A 17,365-nucleotide genomic window follows, 5' to 3' on the forward strand; every position below is an offset into this window, starting at 1 on the left:
CCTAAAATTCCTCCTTTTTTTTCTTGTTTCTTGCCAGGTCTTTCCATGAAGCTCAACTTTAAAAAAAAAAAAACATTTCATCATAAATACTCAAGCCACCTTTTTTCTTTACTTTTAATTTTGCAGTATGTCAAATTGAAGCTGAATTTGTATTTTTTTTTATTTAGAGATGTGCTTTGTTTACATTGAAATAAATTAAAATCATGCTGAAACTGAGTAATTCTTTACTCAAATCAGGGTAAATCAGGGGCAGACAAAAAAATGCCCTTTTGGAAAAAAAGCCTGTAGTGATGCCGGTGCCACAGTGGACGGGGCACAAACTCTCAAAGCCGATCCATTCTGATGCATCCACTTGCATCAGAATGGATCCATGTACATCTTCGTTTTCCTCATCTGAGCGGGCATCTGGCTCAAAACTGTTTGGTTGGATAGCTCCAATATTGCACCCCATTATTTTCAGGAACTATGGCCCAGAAAAGGATGGAAGTTTATTTGATTTTGTCTAAAAACAGCATAATCATAACATAAAGACCACTAAAAACGCTTTTCCAATAGATCAAAAGATGATTGGAGTGCCACTTTAATCTGTAATTTAAAAAACACAATGTTTAAAAGGAGGGTTATGTGAATAACCAGTGCCTTTTATATTAGTAAATATGTTTAGTATAGTCTTTGCACTGGTCTAATTAGGAGTCTCTACCTTTCAAGACGTAATATTTACAGTTTAGTAATATTCCGCACAGCTTTCAGACAGATTAAAGGTTAAGGTTTGTTTGGAACCATGAAAATGACCATCTGTAATCATGTTTGAGTACAAACAGACAACAAATTTGCAAATTAATTTTTGTTCAAATCAGCGAGGAAATTGAGCAGCTCCAGCCACATTCATTTCAGCCCAGCTTTTGATAACACTGTTACCAATTAGACCTCGTCTCTGGCTGCCTGTGGTGGTAAAAGTATTTATAGAGCCACAAACCATCCGCTACCTAATGAGGGGTCTGCAGAAACGTGAGGGGAAGAGGAAGCTCCGCTCCTGAGCTGTGCTGAAGCTTTACACCCTTTTTGAAGGCTGTACACTGTTCAATTGCGAGTTACTTTCTATTGAATGCTTAATGTGATCCTGTCTGTGTGTTGTTTACTTTCCCTCATATGCAGTTTGTCTCAAAGCAAAGCAAATCAATACTGAAGCCACTGAGTACACACTGAAAAACAGCGTCAAGTCAGTGCAGATATTTTTTTAACCTTGAAAAAAAAAAATACACACTGATACCAACGATCACCCCAGACCTCTGACCGAGCCAGATATGACACCGAGGCTATGACAGGCTGGCAGATAATGGTCTTTTCCTGCATCTGCTTAGTTTGTCTACCTGAGCTAAAAATGGCAACTAGAAATGAGAGAGGACAGGTGATCTGAATTGAGCTCAGACTGGAGCCCAGGTCAGCACCTGCACCCAACAACGAGAAATGAACTCCAAAATCTGACAAAGGAATCCAGTCAACCGGATAAGAAGAAACTTCTCATTAACGTATTTCACTTAAACGTCAGCCTGGAAGTGTTTGGTTCCGCAGAAGTTAAAATAAATACAAATTGAAAAGGACGAGCAGCACCAATGTTGACCTTGGTGAAGCTGCAAGCAAACATTAGATTATTGAGAAGCAGCCCAAGGAGTATTTTTTTACAATTCTAACCAATAAAAAAACAAAACAAAATGTAGCTGTAAAAGTTCCCACTTTTTCCTAAACCTCTAAGGATACATTGAGATATTAGTCTTTTGTTGAGCCCTTATGTTACGTTCAAACCGACCTTGGCTTGTGGTTGAAGTGGTCACTTCGTTCAAGCGACCACTTCCAATGAATAGTCTATGTAAATGCACATTTCCGGCTCTACATTCAAAACTTTGACATTGATGTGTCGTTACGCTAGTCTTAAGTCAGTTTCCAGTCTCTATTTAGCAGAACCTCCTCTCCACGACCCTCCACGTCCCCATTTGTTTAAGGCAGACCAGGTCTAAAAGAGTAGATCCAAATAAAAGGACACAAACATTTAAAGCAGTGACCTTTCCCCTGCAAATCAGTAGCAGAAGAAAATTCTGTTCATGAACATAAATTATGTTTTTGCTATCCCAAGAATCTGCTTCCTCTTGTGAGAAAAATGCCTCAATGGCCATTTTACTGCCATCATCAGACGGTCAAGGGTCAATGTTTGCTTTTTGACACTGAACACTTATTTCGACAAGCAACCTTTTTAGTTTTTTTTTTCAGTCCAAACATGATTTTGTAGAAACTAACTGAAAAATCTCTGTTCAAATGAGAGCCCGTCCTTTGTTCGTTGCTATAAAACCCTTCGTTTATAGTCTATTTGGTAAAATCCTGATAGTGTCTCGCACAAATTCAAAAACAACTTTAGAGACCTCAAAGCAACTGTTCTCACAGCTGGTGTAACCACTCTTATTAAGCCTCTAAGCTCTGATGCCTTTATCCTTGCAGCATGCTTCAACTCTGTTGCAAACGTGGAGTCTTTTTATCCACCTATTCAGCCCCAGACTGCAGAGCGGGCAACTCAGTCTGACTTTTAAAAAATGTGGGAGAAATCCCATTTTCTGGAAGTGAGAGCAACCAAACCCTTGAGAGCTGCACAACACCCAACATGAGATGGATCATTGGATTTCTCTGATGTCTCCACTGGATGTGAGTTTTAGTTTACTGGACAGTTCGAGTCAAAAACTGAATCTCAAAAAAACCAGCAACAACAGAAATGTTAACATTGAAGAGTTATTGTTAGCTTCCTGGATCAGCTCATTTTTGTTTGTGTGGAGCATGTGGGCAGCCCAAACAGCTGAGAACAACAAAAGCGCTATCAATAAATCAAGAATTGCCTCCGTACAGGCACTTCTAAATAAACGCTGTGCATTTTAGTTCTCACAACTCCGAAGGGCAGGAAATCTCATGGGGAAAACAATGTTTCTCTTAGCCCATTTGTTACTATTTTCATTCTGCTGAGAAGACAAAGGGTCCAAAGAATGAAACATCTTTTGAGGTCAAGCTTCCTTTACCCCCCAGCACTCTGTCTAATCCTCTCTACCTCCTACTTCCCTTTTAAGCATCTATTTGTCTCTCCGTTGGCTGCTGAAGTGTGAAATGGATCTTTCCTGATCTCCGAGCACCTGGTTTCCAAGGGAACCAAGAGAGTTGTTTGAGTCATATTCGCAGTGAAGAAAGAGTCGGCTGGTGTGCAGCCCAGCCGAGACCACCATTACAGTTGAGCTTGTCGGGAGTCTTTTCAGGGAGATTCCTGAACAGGATGAAGATGATGACATCTCAAACATAAGTAAACCTCTACAGATGTTGTGTTCTTAATGTGGCATTATGGTTTCCCTAAATAGCAGACTGGAGCCACCAGAATACGAAAAAGCATAAATAAACACAGGACTGTCCAACACTGGAAGCTGAGGTATTTTAACAAAATAGAAGTCTTTATTAAAACAAAATTATTAAAATACCTATGCTTAAATACACACACAGCACAGACGCCTTATACACCACACTGACACACGATGTCTCACATCGCTGTAATCTAGCGACTGGAGCAGTCAAACCAAAGAGTGACGCAGGATCCTGTGGACGTGGGGATCAACTTTCCCCCTGGAACAGCATCTATAAATCATGGCCATTCACAAGTGAGATTAAGAATTCATACCGGCTGCCTATTGGTTCATGAACGGCCAGCGGCTCGTCTAAGTTTGTGCACTTCGGAAATTGTGCGTTTGTTTGAGTTACCTTCAACTGATGCCAAAGCAAAGATGAGCAAAATGTTTTTTAATGATGCTCCGATAACAGAGTTCTTATAAAAAACAGAAGGAAGCCCCAAAAATAAAATCATAACATCATTTTGATGTAAAAACTGGACAGAAATGTCTCCTCTGTGGTGGGCTGGACCCAGTTTGTGTATCTGAGGCCGTTCTGCTGCATAATTCAAGCCTTTTTGGGTTTTTTTTTAGATATTTTCTATTTTTTTTCTCCTGTTTGATTTTTCAATAATCACAGGGTCAGAGCACTCTGCCTAACTGAGTTTATGCATACTTCCTTTTTATAAACTGCAGGCAATGGAGCAGTGCTGATGGCAGTGCTGTGAGGTAAGTGAAAGAAAGATGCACTAAGATCACAACATGTCAAGATAACATTAAATGATTCAAACCTCAGGCTTTTTTTTTGTGGCCATTATCTGACTCTACCTGAACATAAATTATTCAGCATGTTAGGAGATACTTTTTCTGTTCCATCACCAAGAACCTTCAGTTTTTTCTACACCATTCTATGTAATGATAATTCTAAATTCAGGGATATATTTCTAGGATATAACCGGAAAATCACGTATTAACTCTTTTTTATTATATTCTCAGATCTAGTGGATTTAGTAAGAGAAAACCCTATATATGAATGCATAAAATGTTAGAAATAATCAATAATAAACAGCACAGATTGTGAATTTCCAGAAATTGAAAATCACCCAATTTATGCAAAGTTCTGATCTAATAAGGGACTCCAAGTTTACGGCAGATTTTAGCTAAAAAGAGGATATTTCGGTGAACAAATCAGATTAAAAAATCTATAGATTTAATCCTTTATTCATCCGTTTACTTGTGTCCTGCTTGGGAAGAGAAATGCTGGTTTTATGTCATAAAATATGTTTGTCAGATTTTCTGCAGTAACAAGATCAAAGCATCGAACAGCAAAAGAATTAAGAGATTTCAACAAATCAAAAATGTCAAGGTTTGTTTTTTTACTGAAAAAATTGTAAGGTCAACTGCAGAGCGGCAGTAGTTCATTAGAAATTTACGTCTGAGATGTAGGCAGCACTGTTTGCATGGAGCAACCCCCCTCTCCCTTTCCAGCACTGTTCTTCTTACACGCTATGGCTTACAGCTCCTAACAACCCCAACCTAACATAACCAATGCAACAAAAATGGCGAGCAATATTTGAGCTATCCAGCCATGCAGTTTTGAGCCAGATGTCAGCTCAGACGGGGAAAACGTCTGAGTGTGGATGTATTTGTCTCCAAGTGGATGCATCTGAACAGAGCGGAGCAGAGACTTGTGGCCCACCAAGCACATGTTCTACGTCACAAATATGATCTTTTTCAAACAACATTTTTGTATCTGTTCCTGATTTACAACAATCTGAACATATAAAAACTCAGAAATGGAATTTTGAGCTTAATTTTCTTAGAATATATCTTCGATCATCAGAAGAAAAACCACAAGAAAATGTTAAAAACATCAGAAACGGGATATATTTATTGGAGTGGGTCTTTAAATCAGCAGAACTAACTTTGTGTGGAAGAGTATAGAAAAACTAAACGTTTTTCTAGTTTTGCTGGAATGGAATGGAAAGGATAACCACAGAACCAGCGATGGCCTGACCAGAAGGTGCAGAGACGCAAGGATGACAGTATGAAGTCAAAACAAGAGTAAATGAATGTGTGGGAGAACGTTCTCTTCACACAACAGGATTTTATGATCATAATAATGATAGCGATGAGTTTGGAGTGTTAGATGTGCTGCTCTGCATTAATATTCTAGTGCAACATTTGGTTTTCCTCCACTAGATACTCATTTTCTGTTATTTTGTTTTAGTGGAAAGAAATCCATCACAAGGCCAGCGCCACCGTGACGATCAGCTCCATGAAAGAAGAAAGATTCAGACCACCACTTTTTTTACCCCTTTGTGTGGTTTTTCATCATCTGTGAACAAGACAAAGGGAAGATGAAGGAGAAGGAACGTTTCTCAGAGGACATGAATTACTGCCTGCCTCTGGACAAAACCGCCACCGTATCTTTTAATCATCAGAGGAAGCCCCGCACAAAACAACGCCAGTGAAGTTGAAGAACAGATCAGTTGAAAGTGTCCCTTGTTATTTCTCCACCTTTTTTCTTCTTCAAAGCTGAATACGCTCCTCAAAATGTCGCCGAAAATCAAGTTCCATTATGAGGTGCGGGGAAGATGAGAACCGTGTTATGCTTTCAGGATAATTATGTGCAGATGTGGCATCGGGAAGGATTGAGGGGAGAGTAAAAGCAGTTGACACATTAAGCAAGAAGGTTTTTTTTGTTTTTGTTTTTAAAGCAATGTATGGAGATTAAGATGGGCGACATAAACTGAGAGGTTTATTCAAGCCAAGCCAATATGACAACATTATTTGGAGCGCTGCTTTATAATTTAACAGGATTACTAGAGTTTAAAAAGGGTTAGTTTTTAATCAAAGCACATTTGCTTTAGATTAAAATTGGCTGAAAAGAATAAAACACTTGATTTCTGCATTGTATAAATCTGCAGTGTAGCTGCAGGAGGTTGGTACATTTTTTCCTGTGTTGCATTTTCAAAGTTGTAATATTTCGTCTCTTCAGTGAGGGGGGAGCCTACATTTCCAGCTTTCAGTGCAACAAGAAATGGCATGTTTTGAGTAGCCCATGAATGATAAGGATGAAAAATCAACTGAACTCCATCAGATTTAAAATCACAAAATTGAAACGCTGCTGCAAAAATAGTAACCATGGGAGACCTGTGATGCACTGATGTGCAGATGAGCCAGTGTGCATCTCACTTTCTGCCAGACATCCAATTTCTTCAAAACCTTCAAACGAGCTCATGCTTCCTATTTTTTTAGATCCAAGCATGGTCAAAGACCTTCAGCGCTGCTGTCGACTCTGCAGTTCGGCTTTCATAAATGTATAAATAAGACGAAAAAGTAAACTCTCCGTGGGTAAAAAAAAAAATATTCAAAGATGCAAAGGAACATGGAAAAAAACTCCATTTGGCTGGAAGAGCGTACAATGAAATGCTGATGAGGTTTTTGTAAAAGTAAAACAAAAAACAGCAACCTTTCCCTCACTTTGTCTTCTTTCACAAAGCTTTTTCAACCAACAGCCAACAACAACATTTACTTTTCCTGATGTTCTCACTTCATTTGTGCAAACAGTAGTTTGTTTTAGTGAAGCACCTTTCAACATAAATTATAGCACCAATGCCAGAAGCCCATTTGTGGAAGCTGCAGAGGTGGATTTGGTGTCCACAAAGCATTTTATCACATCAGTCTTCCCTGATCCGCCCCCCCTGTGAACTGATCCAGCACCAGAGAGCTATTAGGACCCACTCCACGCCACTTTATTCATTTCTGTTTCTCTATTGCATATAGGGTTACATTCAAAAGTGCTCAGCGAGATATGCATGGCCCTGGACTCACACCCACCCTGCAGGAACTCTGCACCTCCGTGAGCCTTTTTCAAAATTTGTTTTACATCCATTGATCAACAGCACACTGACAGACTGTTATTGTTAAGCTGTAGAAGCTGCACCTGTGGGTTACAATAAGACCTGATTAAACATTCATGCTGGAGTTCAAGCTGCAGCTGTCTAAATTAAAAAAAAAACTGCGACCAAAAGCAGGCTGCCGTTCCTGTCACTTTCTCCTGTTGAACTCTTTGCGCTCACCGTGCGCACATCCTGACGCACGAGGAGCGCTAAACTCCACAATTAGAGGACGCGCAGTTTCAAGACCTACCTGATCGTACTGCTGAGCCACTTTTCCCGGGCCGTTTGCGTCTTTTGTAGAAGTCATGACAGTAAGCGGAGAGAATCGGGAACAGAGGAAGACGCTCGCTGCCTGTAGGTGCGGGATAATGAAGCGGGGGAAGGCGGGAGAGATGGGGAAAGCGAGAGGAGCGCACCGAGTGTTCAAGGAGCTCCAGCGATTTGCTAAAATAATGACGCGGATGTGGGTGCGCGCAGCGCGGAGTTCAGCGGCTGACGCTCAGTGCTGACATGTGGGAGGTTCAATTGGGTTCTAGAGCTGTTTGTTTTTTTAATTTTAAGGATACTTTTGTCAAGAATTCCACCTTTCATCCTCTGGAGGGTTAGAAATATTGAAATAAAACAAAATTTACATCTCAATGCCACCGAGGCATTAGTAGCCAGTTTGTTTGGTGATGCTTTTCATTTTTAAGGCAAGTTTTTGCTTTCAAAGTGAAGTAAACAGAAAGGTGAAGGTAAAAAGAAGCTAAAATGACAACAACAACAAAAAAACACTTTTAAGTTGTCTGAAGTGCCTCAAGGCAAATGTCTTTGACGTTTCCGTATCTGGATTGCTCCTTTGTTTTCTCCAAATATAGTTCAGAATCCACTAACAACTGCTGAGCTCCAAGCAGCAAGTAATAGACCTGGCAGTTTGTAATAGATCTTGCTGGCACTCATTACTGGCAAGTCCATTATACAGGAAATGGAATCAGGAATCAATAAAAAAAAAGAACTAAATACTTTAAGTTGTTGTTTTAGTTCTGTTCCGTTGGAATTGACTGACAGTCTGGATTCTGTGCAGCCTGGGGAATAAGGATTTGCATAGTTTTCATTTCATCCCCCCCCAAACGCATCTGTATTGTCAGCCAATGAAAAAACAGCTGGCCTGACTGTTGAGAAGCACAGATACCGTCCTCCCACATGGAGCAGAAATAGTTTGCAGTTTTAAAGCATAGTTTGCCCGAAAGTGTCACATCTTCGTACAAGCCAATCCACATTCTTGTTAGCACAGCTTGTCTGCTTATTTGTGCTGCACACACTCTCACTCACCTACACACATGTACGTTTGTGCAGGAGAGAATGTTTCCTCAGAAGTCACGCACAGCCTCTGCAGCACTCGTAGCCGTTTGAACCAGATCTCTGTTTGAGGAAAAGGAACTTTACAATCCCAGATAAGACAGTCCACGATGTGAGTCACTGGCACACAGAGGAGGATAGGTTCGATATGAAACCAAAAATCTCCTTCAAGCATGTGCAAAGCTGAGAGCAGACAGAAATGTGGGTCCTTCGCTTGCAAACATTTTAAATGTTTTAACTGCACAATGAAATGTGTGAAAACATAAGAAAATATGATCAAAAAGACAAGAAAATTTGCAGCTGTTCTGCTTTTTTGATAATATGGAAAACTACTGTCTTATGCAGCCTCAAGATCTGTCTCACCTCTTTCTTTAGCAGCTCAAACGTGCTGATTGATGGCTAAACTTTGTCTTTACGTCTTCCACATCATTATCACTTCCATGTTCTCCCCTGATTCTCCTGGCAGAAAGGGTTCTGATCTATGGATGCCCACGGTGTTACCATGTCTTAGTTATCTTCTCACCTTCTTTCACAGCTGATACAGTCTCAGAATGCACACAAACACACACCGAAGATGAAGGGCGGCGTGCTGATCCATCATTTCAAGATTCCAATGCGGAGAGTTGCAAGAGTAAAAGCAAAGTACAGAGGCAGCAGTTTGAAGCTGAGGAAATAGGATTTTTTGCTGCACATCATATAAAATCATGAAGGGACATATATGCTGCACAGGTTCCAGTCCCGCAGTTGCAAACTTCTCCACAAACACATGAGTCCAATGGATCCTCCTTTTAATCAGTTTTTTGTTTGTTTCAACACTTTTCAGAAGTTATTCACTTTAAATGCCCCCTCCTTGTAAAGACAGTTCTGTTGGGATTCTGTTTACAGAAATAAGAAAAATATGGAGAAGATCCATAATAAAGGAGAGCAGGTAACAAAAAACAACAAATACATCTAACTATTAAACTGGGATCAAGAAAAGACACTATGAAGCAGGAGGCTGGAGAAAAAAACAATTCAGGTATTTCTTTTCCTTATCGTTATTTTCAGTAACTTAACAATTGTCTTACAACAAAACTGAATAAAAGATTAGAAGTAACAGATCCATAAGGCATTTTTTAAATAAACCTGCCTGCCTTAAAGCAATGAAAAATATATTCAATGTCACTGTTCACGTGTACAGTGAGATTGACAGAAGTCACCATAGCAGTGCACAGAATTGTGCATCCAGTGATTCAGTAAAATTGGTATTCCAGGTTATAAGAAATTAAGAGAATAAAATCCCTTTGGCAGTAAGGAGATTAGAAAATATTGAGGTAAAAAAGACTAAATACCAAAATATGTAAACCCCAGGGGCATTTAGGAACTCAGCAGGAGGTAAATCAGATGCTGCACACAGTGGAGCATTTGACTATTTCCAATTTATTGGCATAAAAACTTGGTGTGACCTCAAGAGACTTAGATATAGGCTTGGATTTACCGTGCCTCTGGTGGGAGGTTGGTGCCAGTAATACAGATAACCAGCAAAAGATGAAGAGCAAAAGTAAAACCATCAAGTTTGGTGAAAATCAGCAGACTCACCCTCATGTCAGAGTTTCCTGACAAATTATATTCAAGCTTCTGCATCTACAATGACACCAGAGCACCTCAAGCTGGAGAATGGACTGTAAGAGTTTTTAAACATCAAATTAAAGTTTCGCTGTGGCAGAAAAAAGCCCTTATTCTGGAATAGAATTGGAAAATTAAGTAATTAGATTCTTTCCAACTTATCTTTTAATTGTGCTCTTTTTGAACAAATATGAATTAAGGAGAAGGGACTCAAATAGGGTTACAGAAGGCAGATTTGGGGAATCACTGCAATAGAGGACCAACATTCAGCTCCTTATGTAACTTTCAGCATATCTTTAACTGCATGCTAGCTCCCCCCAGTGACCACTTGTTGTCTGACATTTTTAGGGGAGATCAAAATTAAAATTAATAACAGGCATGTTTTACAGAAGACCACATGCTTTTACACTTTAATTGTCAATTGTTTAAGGTGTTTTAGTTAAAAAAATAAATGGGGAAATGATGTTGGAGAATCTAGGCAGTGCAAGTTTGGACTCCATCAGCTCCGGTTTAGTCTTTGTCACTAACCTGAAAGGAAGTGAAAAATAAAAATAACAAATCTAACAAAGGTTGGAGCATGTTTTGAGGAATTACTGATAATTATTAATGACATTTCTATACACCACAGCAAAGAAAGATGAAAAGCGTCGCTTCAAAGCCAGCAACCATTATCCTCTGTGTTTACATATTTTTTTATCTTTCGCCCAGATGGCACAAAGCTGCTGCTGCAGTGATGAACAAGGAGGACAAAGGTTGCTTCTGATACCTGAGCATTCTGCCGCAATAAAATTAACCCGCCCTCTCCTTTCAGAGACTGTGATTTGAATGAATAAATTAATCAGTCAGTCGACAGAGAGAGTGTTTGCATTTTCTGCCTGAGGTTTTTTTTTTTATATAAGACTCAGGAGACCTCTGTGCAGAGGTGGAGCTGCCACTGATTTCAGAAATGTTCAAGACTTACATTATGACTGAGTGTTTACAACTCAATATAGGATTAAGGTAATTCAATTTAAAAAAAAAGTATTTTGTTTGTTTGGTTAAGAAAAAAAAAACTGCTTTACAGTAATATAATTGGTCATTTAAACTGACCCAATGTGATCCTTTCATTACACTAAAATAAACTGAACAGAAAAGCAAATTGAACGAAATTGTGTTGAAAGAAAACTGATTATTGGTTTTGATCAATTGTTATTGCATTTTCTAAGTAAAGATCAATTTAGTTGAGATTATTACACTTTTTAAAATTGGCTTAAATGATGTTATTATGTAAACTGATTTTTTGACGGTAAAAAGCAAACTTTAACTTTAAATATTTTTCTGGCTTTTCAAATAAACCTTTTTGTACTTATTTTACATTTTTTATTTGAATGTCAAAATTTCAACATGTACTTTTAAAGCCCCACTCCGATCATCTTTTGATATATTGTAAAAGTGTTTTCAGTGGTATTTTAATTAGGATTCTGCTGTTTCAGCCAAAATCCCGAAACCTGTGTCATTTTCTGGGACATAGTTTCGGCAGAGCGACAGGAGTTTATCAGAAATTTGCCTCTGAGTTGTGGGCGGGACTACTGGCTGGGAGTAAGCCAACAATCATTTCCCATCATCCCTTTACACTCTCTCCCCTTAGCCTATACAGCCCCAACCTAACATTACTAGTGCAACAAAATGTTGAGCAAGATTGAAGCTTTTTTAGCTGTACACTTCTGAGTCAGATTTCAGCTCAGGTGAGGAAAACAGAGACCCACATGGATCTATTTGTCTGCAAGCGGGTGCATCAGGATGGAATGGAGCAGGAAGATATTGACTTTGATTGTAACACCTTATTGCTACTGGCTTTTTCAAACAGCATTTTTTCGTCTGCTCCTCATTCACAACAATTTGAATGAAGAAATACTCAGAAATGTAATTTTAGGCATAATTCACTTAAATATGTCTTCCATCATCAGAAAACTGCCACAAGAACATGTTAAGAACACCATTTTCATGGGAGTGGGTCTCCAATGTGGAGACAAGCGCTGAAGGTTCGGGCTCTGCTGTGGCTCCTGTACTGGTACTGCATCAGCAGTTTAACTATACCAGTCCAATAATGCAAAATCAATATGAAAACTCCTCCAGGGTTTATGTGAAATGCTTAAACAGGGGGTGAGATTCCTTTCTGCAGAGTTTGCAAAAACCATTAATGCAGGAAGAACTGAAAACCTTCACAACAGCAAAATTCAATGGTAGTCAGTAATGTTGTCGTGTTGTTATGTTTGAGCAGAACACATCTGTTTTGTGTGAGAATATTTGTTCTGGATAGTGGCAAAGGTATGCTTTTGTGTTTTCCTTTGAGTCACTTTGAGCTCGTGATGACAGTGAAACTCTGAGGCTGACGCGAAGCAACGGCAGCTGACCTCAAATCAGGCAAAGACAAAAAAAAAATCTATATGTCAGGCATTTCAACGGTTCCTTAATGTGCATTACTTATAAAAACCTATCAATCAAAGAGAGCTGCTGATTTAGGAACAAGCTGTTCCCACTCAGTGGTCCTGCCTGCTGTCAGCTCGGCCAGCTCAGCCATCAGTCACGTCCCGTTCGCCCTCTGGCCCGCTGTGACACCTTCAGCTGTCTGACTGGCAGAACAGCCGCTTCATACAGTGAACTGTTTCATCTCGGCCTCGTTCTGCAGGTTGATGCATGTGGGAAGCCTCACAAAGTTCAGCACAGATCGTTACTGTACTCTCAGGTCATCAATTGGGCTATATGGAAACACGCCTCCAGAGAGATGGGAGGCAGGGAAATTTTCAGGCTGCAGAGACAAGAGCTTCCTAATTGTTTGGACTTTCCAGAGAGGCAATTATCAAGCTCTCATGACTTTGAACTGATTCATTATTGGTCTTTACCAGTGAGCTGTCTGGAGATGTTTGCACAGACATGCCTGCATACACGCTCACAAATTCAATCTATAATAAATGTAAATAACAATAACATTAGAACTGAAAGGCTGGTGCAGGCCAACATTTTCTGAAAGTAAGAGCTTCTGTTTACATGAGTATGTTTGGCATTTAATTTTAATTTCATTTCACGCATTCGATTTCTACATAGGGCTGAACTCTTATTCTGTATAAACAAGGCAAGTAGACAGGATAGACAGATGTGGAGACAGATGTGACGCCTTTGTGGTTCACAAAAAACAAAAGAATTGATGCAGATTTCCATCCATCCAACCATCTTCAGAATCTGCTATATCCCTTTCGAGGTCACAGTGCTGCAGGGGTCATCTTGGATACTGTTGGGCGAAGGCGGGGTACAATCTGAACAGGTCACCACTCTGTTACAGGGCCACACACTCATACATTCACACCTAGGGGCAATTTAAAGACACCAGTTAACCTATGAAGCATGTTTTGGGACTGTGGAAGGAAGCTGGACATCCCAGAGAAAATCCATGCACCCATGGAGAACATGCAAACTCCACACAGAAAGATCTCAGCTAGGAGTCAAACCAGGACCTCCTCGCTGTGAAGCAAGAGGACTGACCATAATGACACGGTGCAAACCCTTGATGCTTATTTTTTACTTTAATTTAATCCTAATTAAAGCCTTAAGCAAATGTCCCTCCCCTTGTGTGTTAAAACTGAACTATTGTTCCTCGGCTCCCATCACTTTCACTGTCCAGCAGTTCCCCTTCTGACTCCTGCTACAGCTCAGAGGTTGTTAGTTATTTGCCGCAGTAATTACAGGTGACCTCTCGGTCCTCGTGTTGCCTCTCTTGTTAATGAAACGTGCCTGTTTTTCTCCGAGGTTCATGACATTGAATTGTACCAAACAGCTGTTGGGCTCATTAGTTTTTGATTTACAATAAGTGCTCATCAGGATGCAGCAAAGGATGCTTTTCTTACTGAAGCAGCCCAGGGGCAGCCGTTGGAACAGCAGCGCAGTCGGGGGTATGTTTGTGCTATAATTCACGCACTGATTTGTTCTTGCTGGTTCCTGTAATGGTTACATTGTCTTTGCTGTCAGAGAACATTTTTTATGAGACAGTCCCTGCTGTTGTTAGGAGCTTTGATTTACCATTAAAATCGTGTCCTGTCAGGTTTGTCTTGTGTTTAGTGGAAACAGATTTCTTTACACAGAATTACTGATTAAAGACCCACTCCAATGAAAATCATGTTTTTGGTGATGATGGAGGACAGATTTTAAGAAGACTAAGTTTAATATTGCATGTCTGAGTATTTCTTTATTCAAATCACTGTGAATCAGGGGTGGACGAAAAAATGTCATTTAAAAAAGAACGTATTTGTGACGTAAAGTATGTAAGGTAGCAGGAGGGCATGTAAACAGAGAGCTCTCAACCGTAAGAGGAAGGGGGGCGGAGTTGCTCTGCACCAATAGTCCAGCCCACAACTTAGAGGCTAATTTTTAATGAAATATTGCAGAAACATGATCCTAGAAAATTGCATAATCATGATTAATAGACCACTGGGAACAAAGTGGGTTTTTAAACTTTTGCCAAAACATCCTCTATCTTTCCAACTTGTTTTCTTTGCTTAATAATGTAAAATTTGCTATAATGTAAAAGCACCAACACACACTAAAAACCCTAAAACTGACAATAATGTGATATCTAAGTTTGTATTTTACAGTCTTGTATTTTACCTCTGTAATTTCTAAATCTGTGATCTATTCTGTTTCTTTTACCTAAACGTAACTGTGAGCTGAAGGTGTTTGTGTTTTCTTAGACAACAACAGTATTTTCCTGTGAGGCACTGAGCGTGTTTACCTTGCGATTATTTAAACAGCCACACTGTATGCGACTCACCTCTCCATCCCCATATTTATATTACAGCTGGGTTCCATGCCCGGCTAGAGACTGCATTTCTTAATGCCGTACAGCGTGTTTTGCCCCCCGGTCACCTCATGGGGTAATTTTTTATGCGTAAAACAAACATTTTTGGTTTTCTATTTGACAATATAACCCCCCCCCCCCAGCCCCCCCCCCCCACACACACACACACACACACAGCAACAGCACATCGCCTTTAACCTGAAATGTCTTCAACAGGAGAAAATAAGTCCTCATCTGAGGAGCAGCAGGCAGAGCTCTCTGTGAATAAATCAATATTCTCCACTGTGTGACAATGACTGACAAAATAAGACTCTTCATGGTAAAACTGTTCGTGAACTGAAAAAGAGTTCTGCTGTCAGTAAGCAATGATGTAGTCTGAAACTGTACAGCTCAGCTGTATTAACTTAAACTATCAATTCCCCCATTATGTTCATGCTAGAAGCAGGTTCCCAAATGAGCCTGTAAGACATTAAAGCCCTTCATATATCCAAGATGTTATTGCACAGTCTGCAAATGATAATTTAGTAATAGAAGGAAGAATCCTAATAACTCTAAGTGCTTACAACAATAGGTGCATAAAAAAACCCAATTGTCAGGACTACTGCACAGTGGCTCAGAAAGAAGAAAAGAAGAGGAGCTGCCCCCACCACATATACGATGTGTTTTCAACCTGATAACATTTATCCGAACTGTGTCGGGTTCCAAAGCATGCAAAGCTATAATTTTCCATGCCTGCTTGCATCACTGCTGACTGTCGCCTGTCAGATGTTTGCAGAGTTCAGGAAAAGCACTAGATAATGAAAAAAAACATCAAAAGTAAAGAAATGCATCATTATTTCTGATTGGTTCACAGGTAGTACCTTTCATGGTAAAAGTATTACATCATTGCGGAGAAAAACTGTCATGCATTCTTCTGTTGGTCATTAACAATAGCAAGGCTATCACTTAATGCAACTAAAACAGTCTGGTCTTTTTGACATGATTTGGACTAGACTGGATTATATTAATCAGGCCAGTTTGAAATTAACTGGATTAATATGATCTGGACAGTTTAGATTAAGATGGATTAACAGTAATTTAGCTCAGTTTCATGCTTATCAAGTTGCACCTTTAGACAGCATCAACTTTAAAATGATACCTTAGGGGTAACTGAAATAAACTGACTTAATAACTATATTTTTTAGTAGCATCTTTATAGTTTTTAATGCTATAAAGAGGAACAAAAACAAGGCAGAACTTTACATATTTTGTAGCATTTGGCAAATGCTTTGATGGACTTTCTGTTTTATTTTTAGATCCTGATGAAATAAGATGTAACATTTTTTCTCAGCTTTATTGTTTAGATTATTTGACCCTAGTGTACAAAAAAGAACAGAAAACATCTCAGTGAGTGTTTTTTTTTTTTTGTGCAGGAACACTGCAGTAAAAAAGCTCACAGGAGCCATGAAGCAAATGTTAAAACTTGCAGCACAGATCTAATGAGACGACAAGACTCAGGTAATAAAACAGAAATGTGAAACAAAAAATGTCATCAAGAAAATAGTAAAAATGTTCATTAAGAAAATCCTGTTGAGGCAGCAACCATACGTTTAAAAAGAAACACAGGATGAGGCAGCCTCGGTATGTAGAGCATTATCTGCTGATCCAGGCCTCATAAAACAAAATTATGTGCCTAATGAACTTTTTGCAGGCTTTCAAGAGAAGTATTAGATTAAAAAAATAAGGAAAGTTTGATTCTTTTTCTCACCGAATGTTTACAACAGTTCACTGGAGAAAAACAGCACACATAAGAAGCCATGAGTTCAAAAAGTTCAAGAGGTGCTGCAGTTTTCAGAAACAATTAAAGGTAAATCTCATGATGCAGTAATTAAAATATCAGTGTTGGTCTATTCTTCTGAAGAAAAGCATTACAGAAATACAGAGAGTAATGATTAAAAGCAAATTAGGAGCATCGATGAATAAGGGTTTTTTACTCATTTATTGTAAATCTCCAAAGGTTTCCATCATCAGGCTGCTCAACGTCTCCAAGGACCCAGCTGACTAACAAAACATATCCAATCGAGTTTGTGCTTAATTACTCCCTCTGTCTCCCTTCATTAGTGTTTCAGGCCCTTGTGGGATTTTCTCATTTCGACATTAATGCACCCCTCTTGTGTTCGGTTTGTCCCTGATTTGTCGACACAAAACCCAAAGTCAAAAGGCTTTGGATGCAGAAAAAGGTGGGCTCATTTGGACAAAGTCAAGCAGGAGATCTGATCATGCAAGTTCATGAGTAGATCAGC

General features: G+C 39.4%; 1 protein-coding gene across 4 annotated transcripts in view; it reads right to left on the bottom strand.

Moving 5' to 3' along the window:
• The window catches only part of LOC101162554 (A-type potassium channel modulatory protein DPP6), an 88,243-nt gene that overhangs the window by 33,475 nt on the left and 37,403 nt on the right, over window positions 1-17,365 (bottom strand). The window contains exon 1 of one of the 4 annotated variants that reach the window (XM_011486875.4): window positions 7,563-7,829. The exons of the other annotated variants lie outside the window; for them this stretch is intronic. Within the exon in view, the coding sequence (XP_011485177.1) occupies window positions 7,563-7,619 (57 nt within the window). The 5' untranslated portion in view covers window positions 7,620-7,829. Of the gene's footprint in view, window positions 1-7,562; window positions 7,830-17,365 lie in introns of those variants that run through there. 4 annotated transcript variants of the gene reach the window in all.

Source organism: Oryzias latipes, chromosome 17 (assembly GCF_053564925.1).
Source record: "Oryzias latipes strain Hd-rR chromosome 17, Olatipes_Hd-rR_3.1".
Lineage (NCBI taxonomy): Eukaryota > Metazoa > Chordata > Actinopteri > Beloniformes > Adrianichthyidae > Oryzias > Oryzias latipes.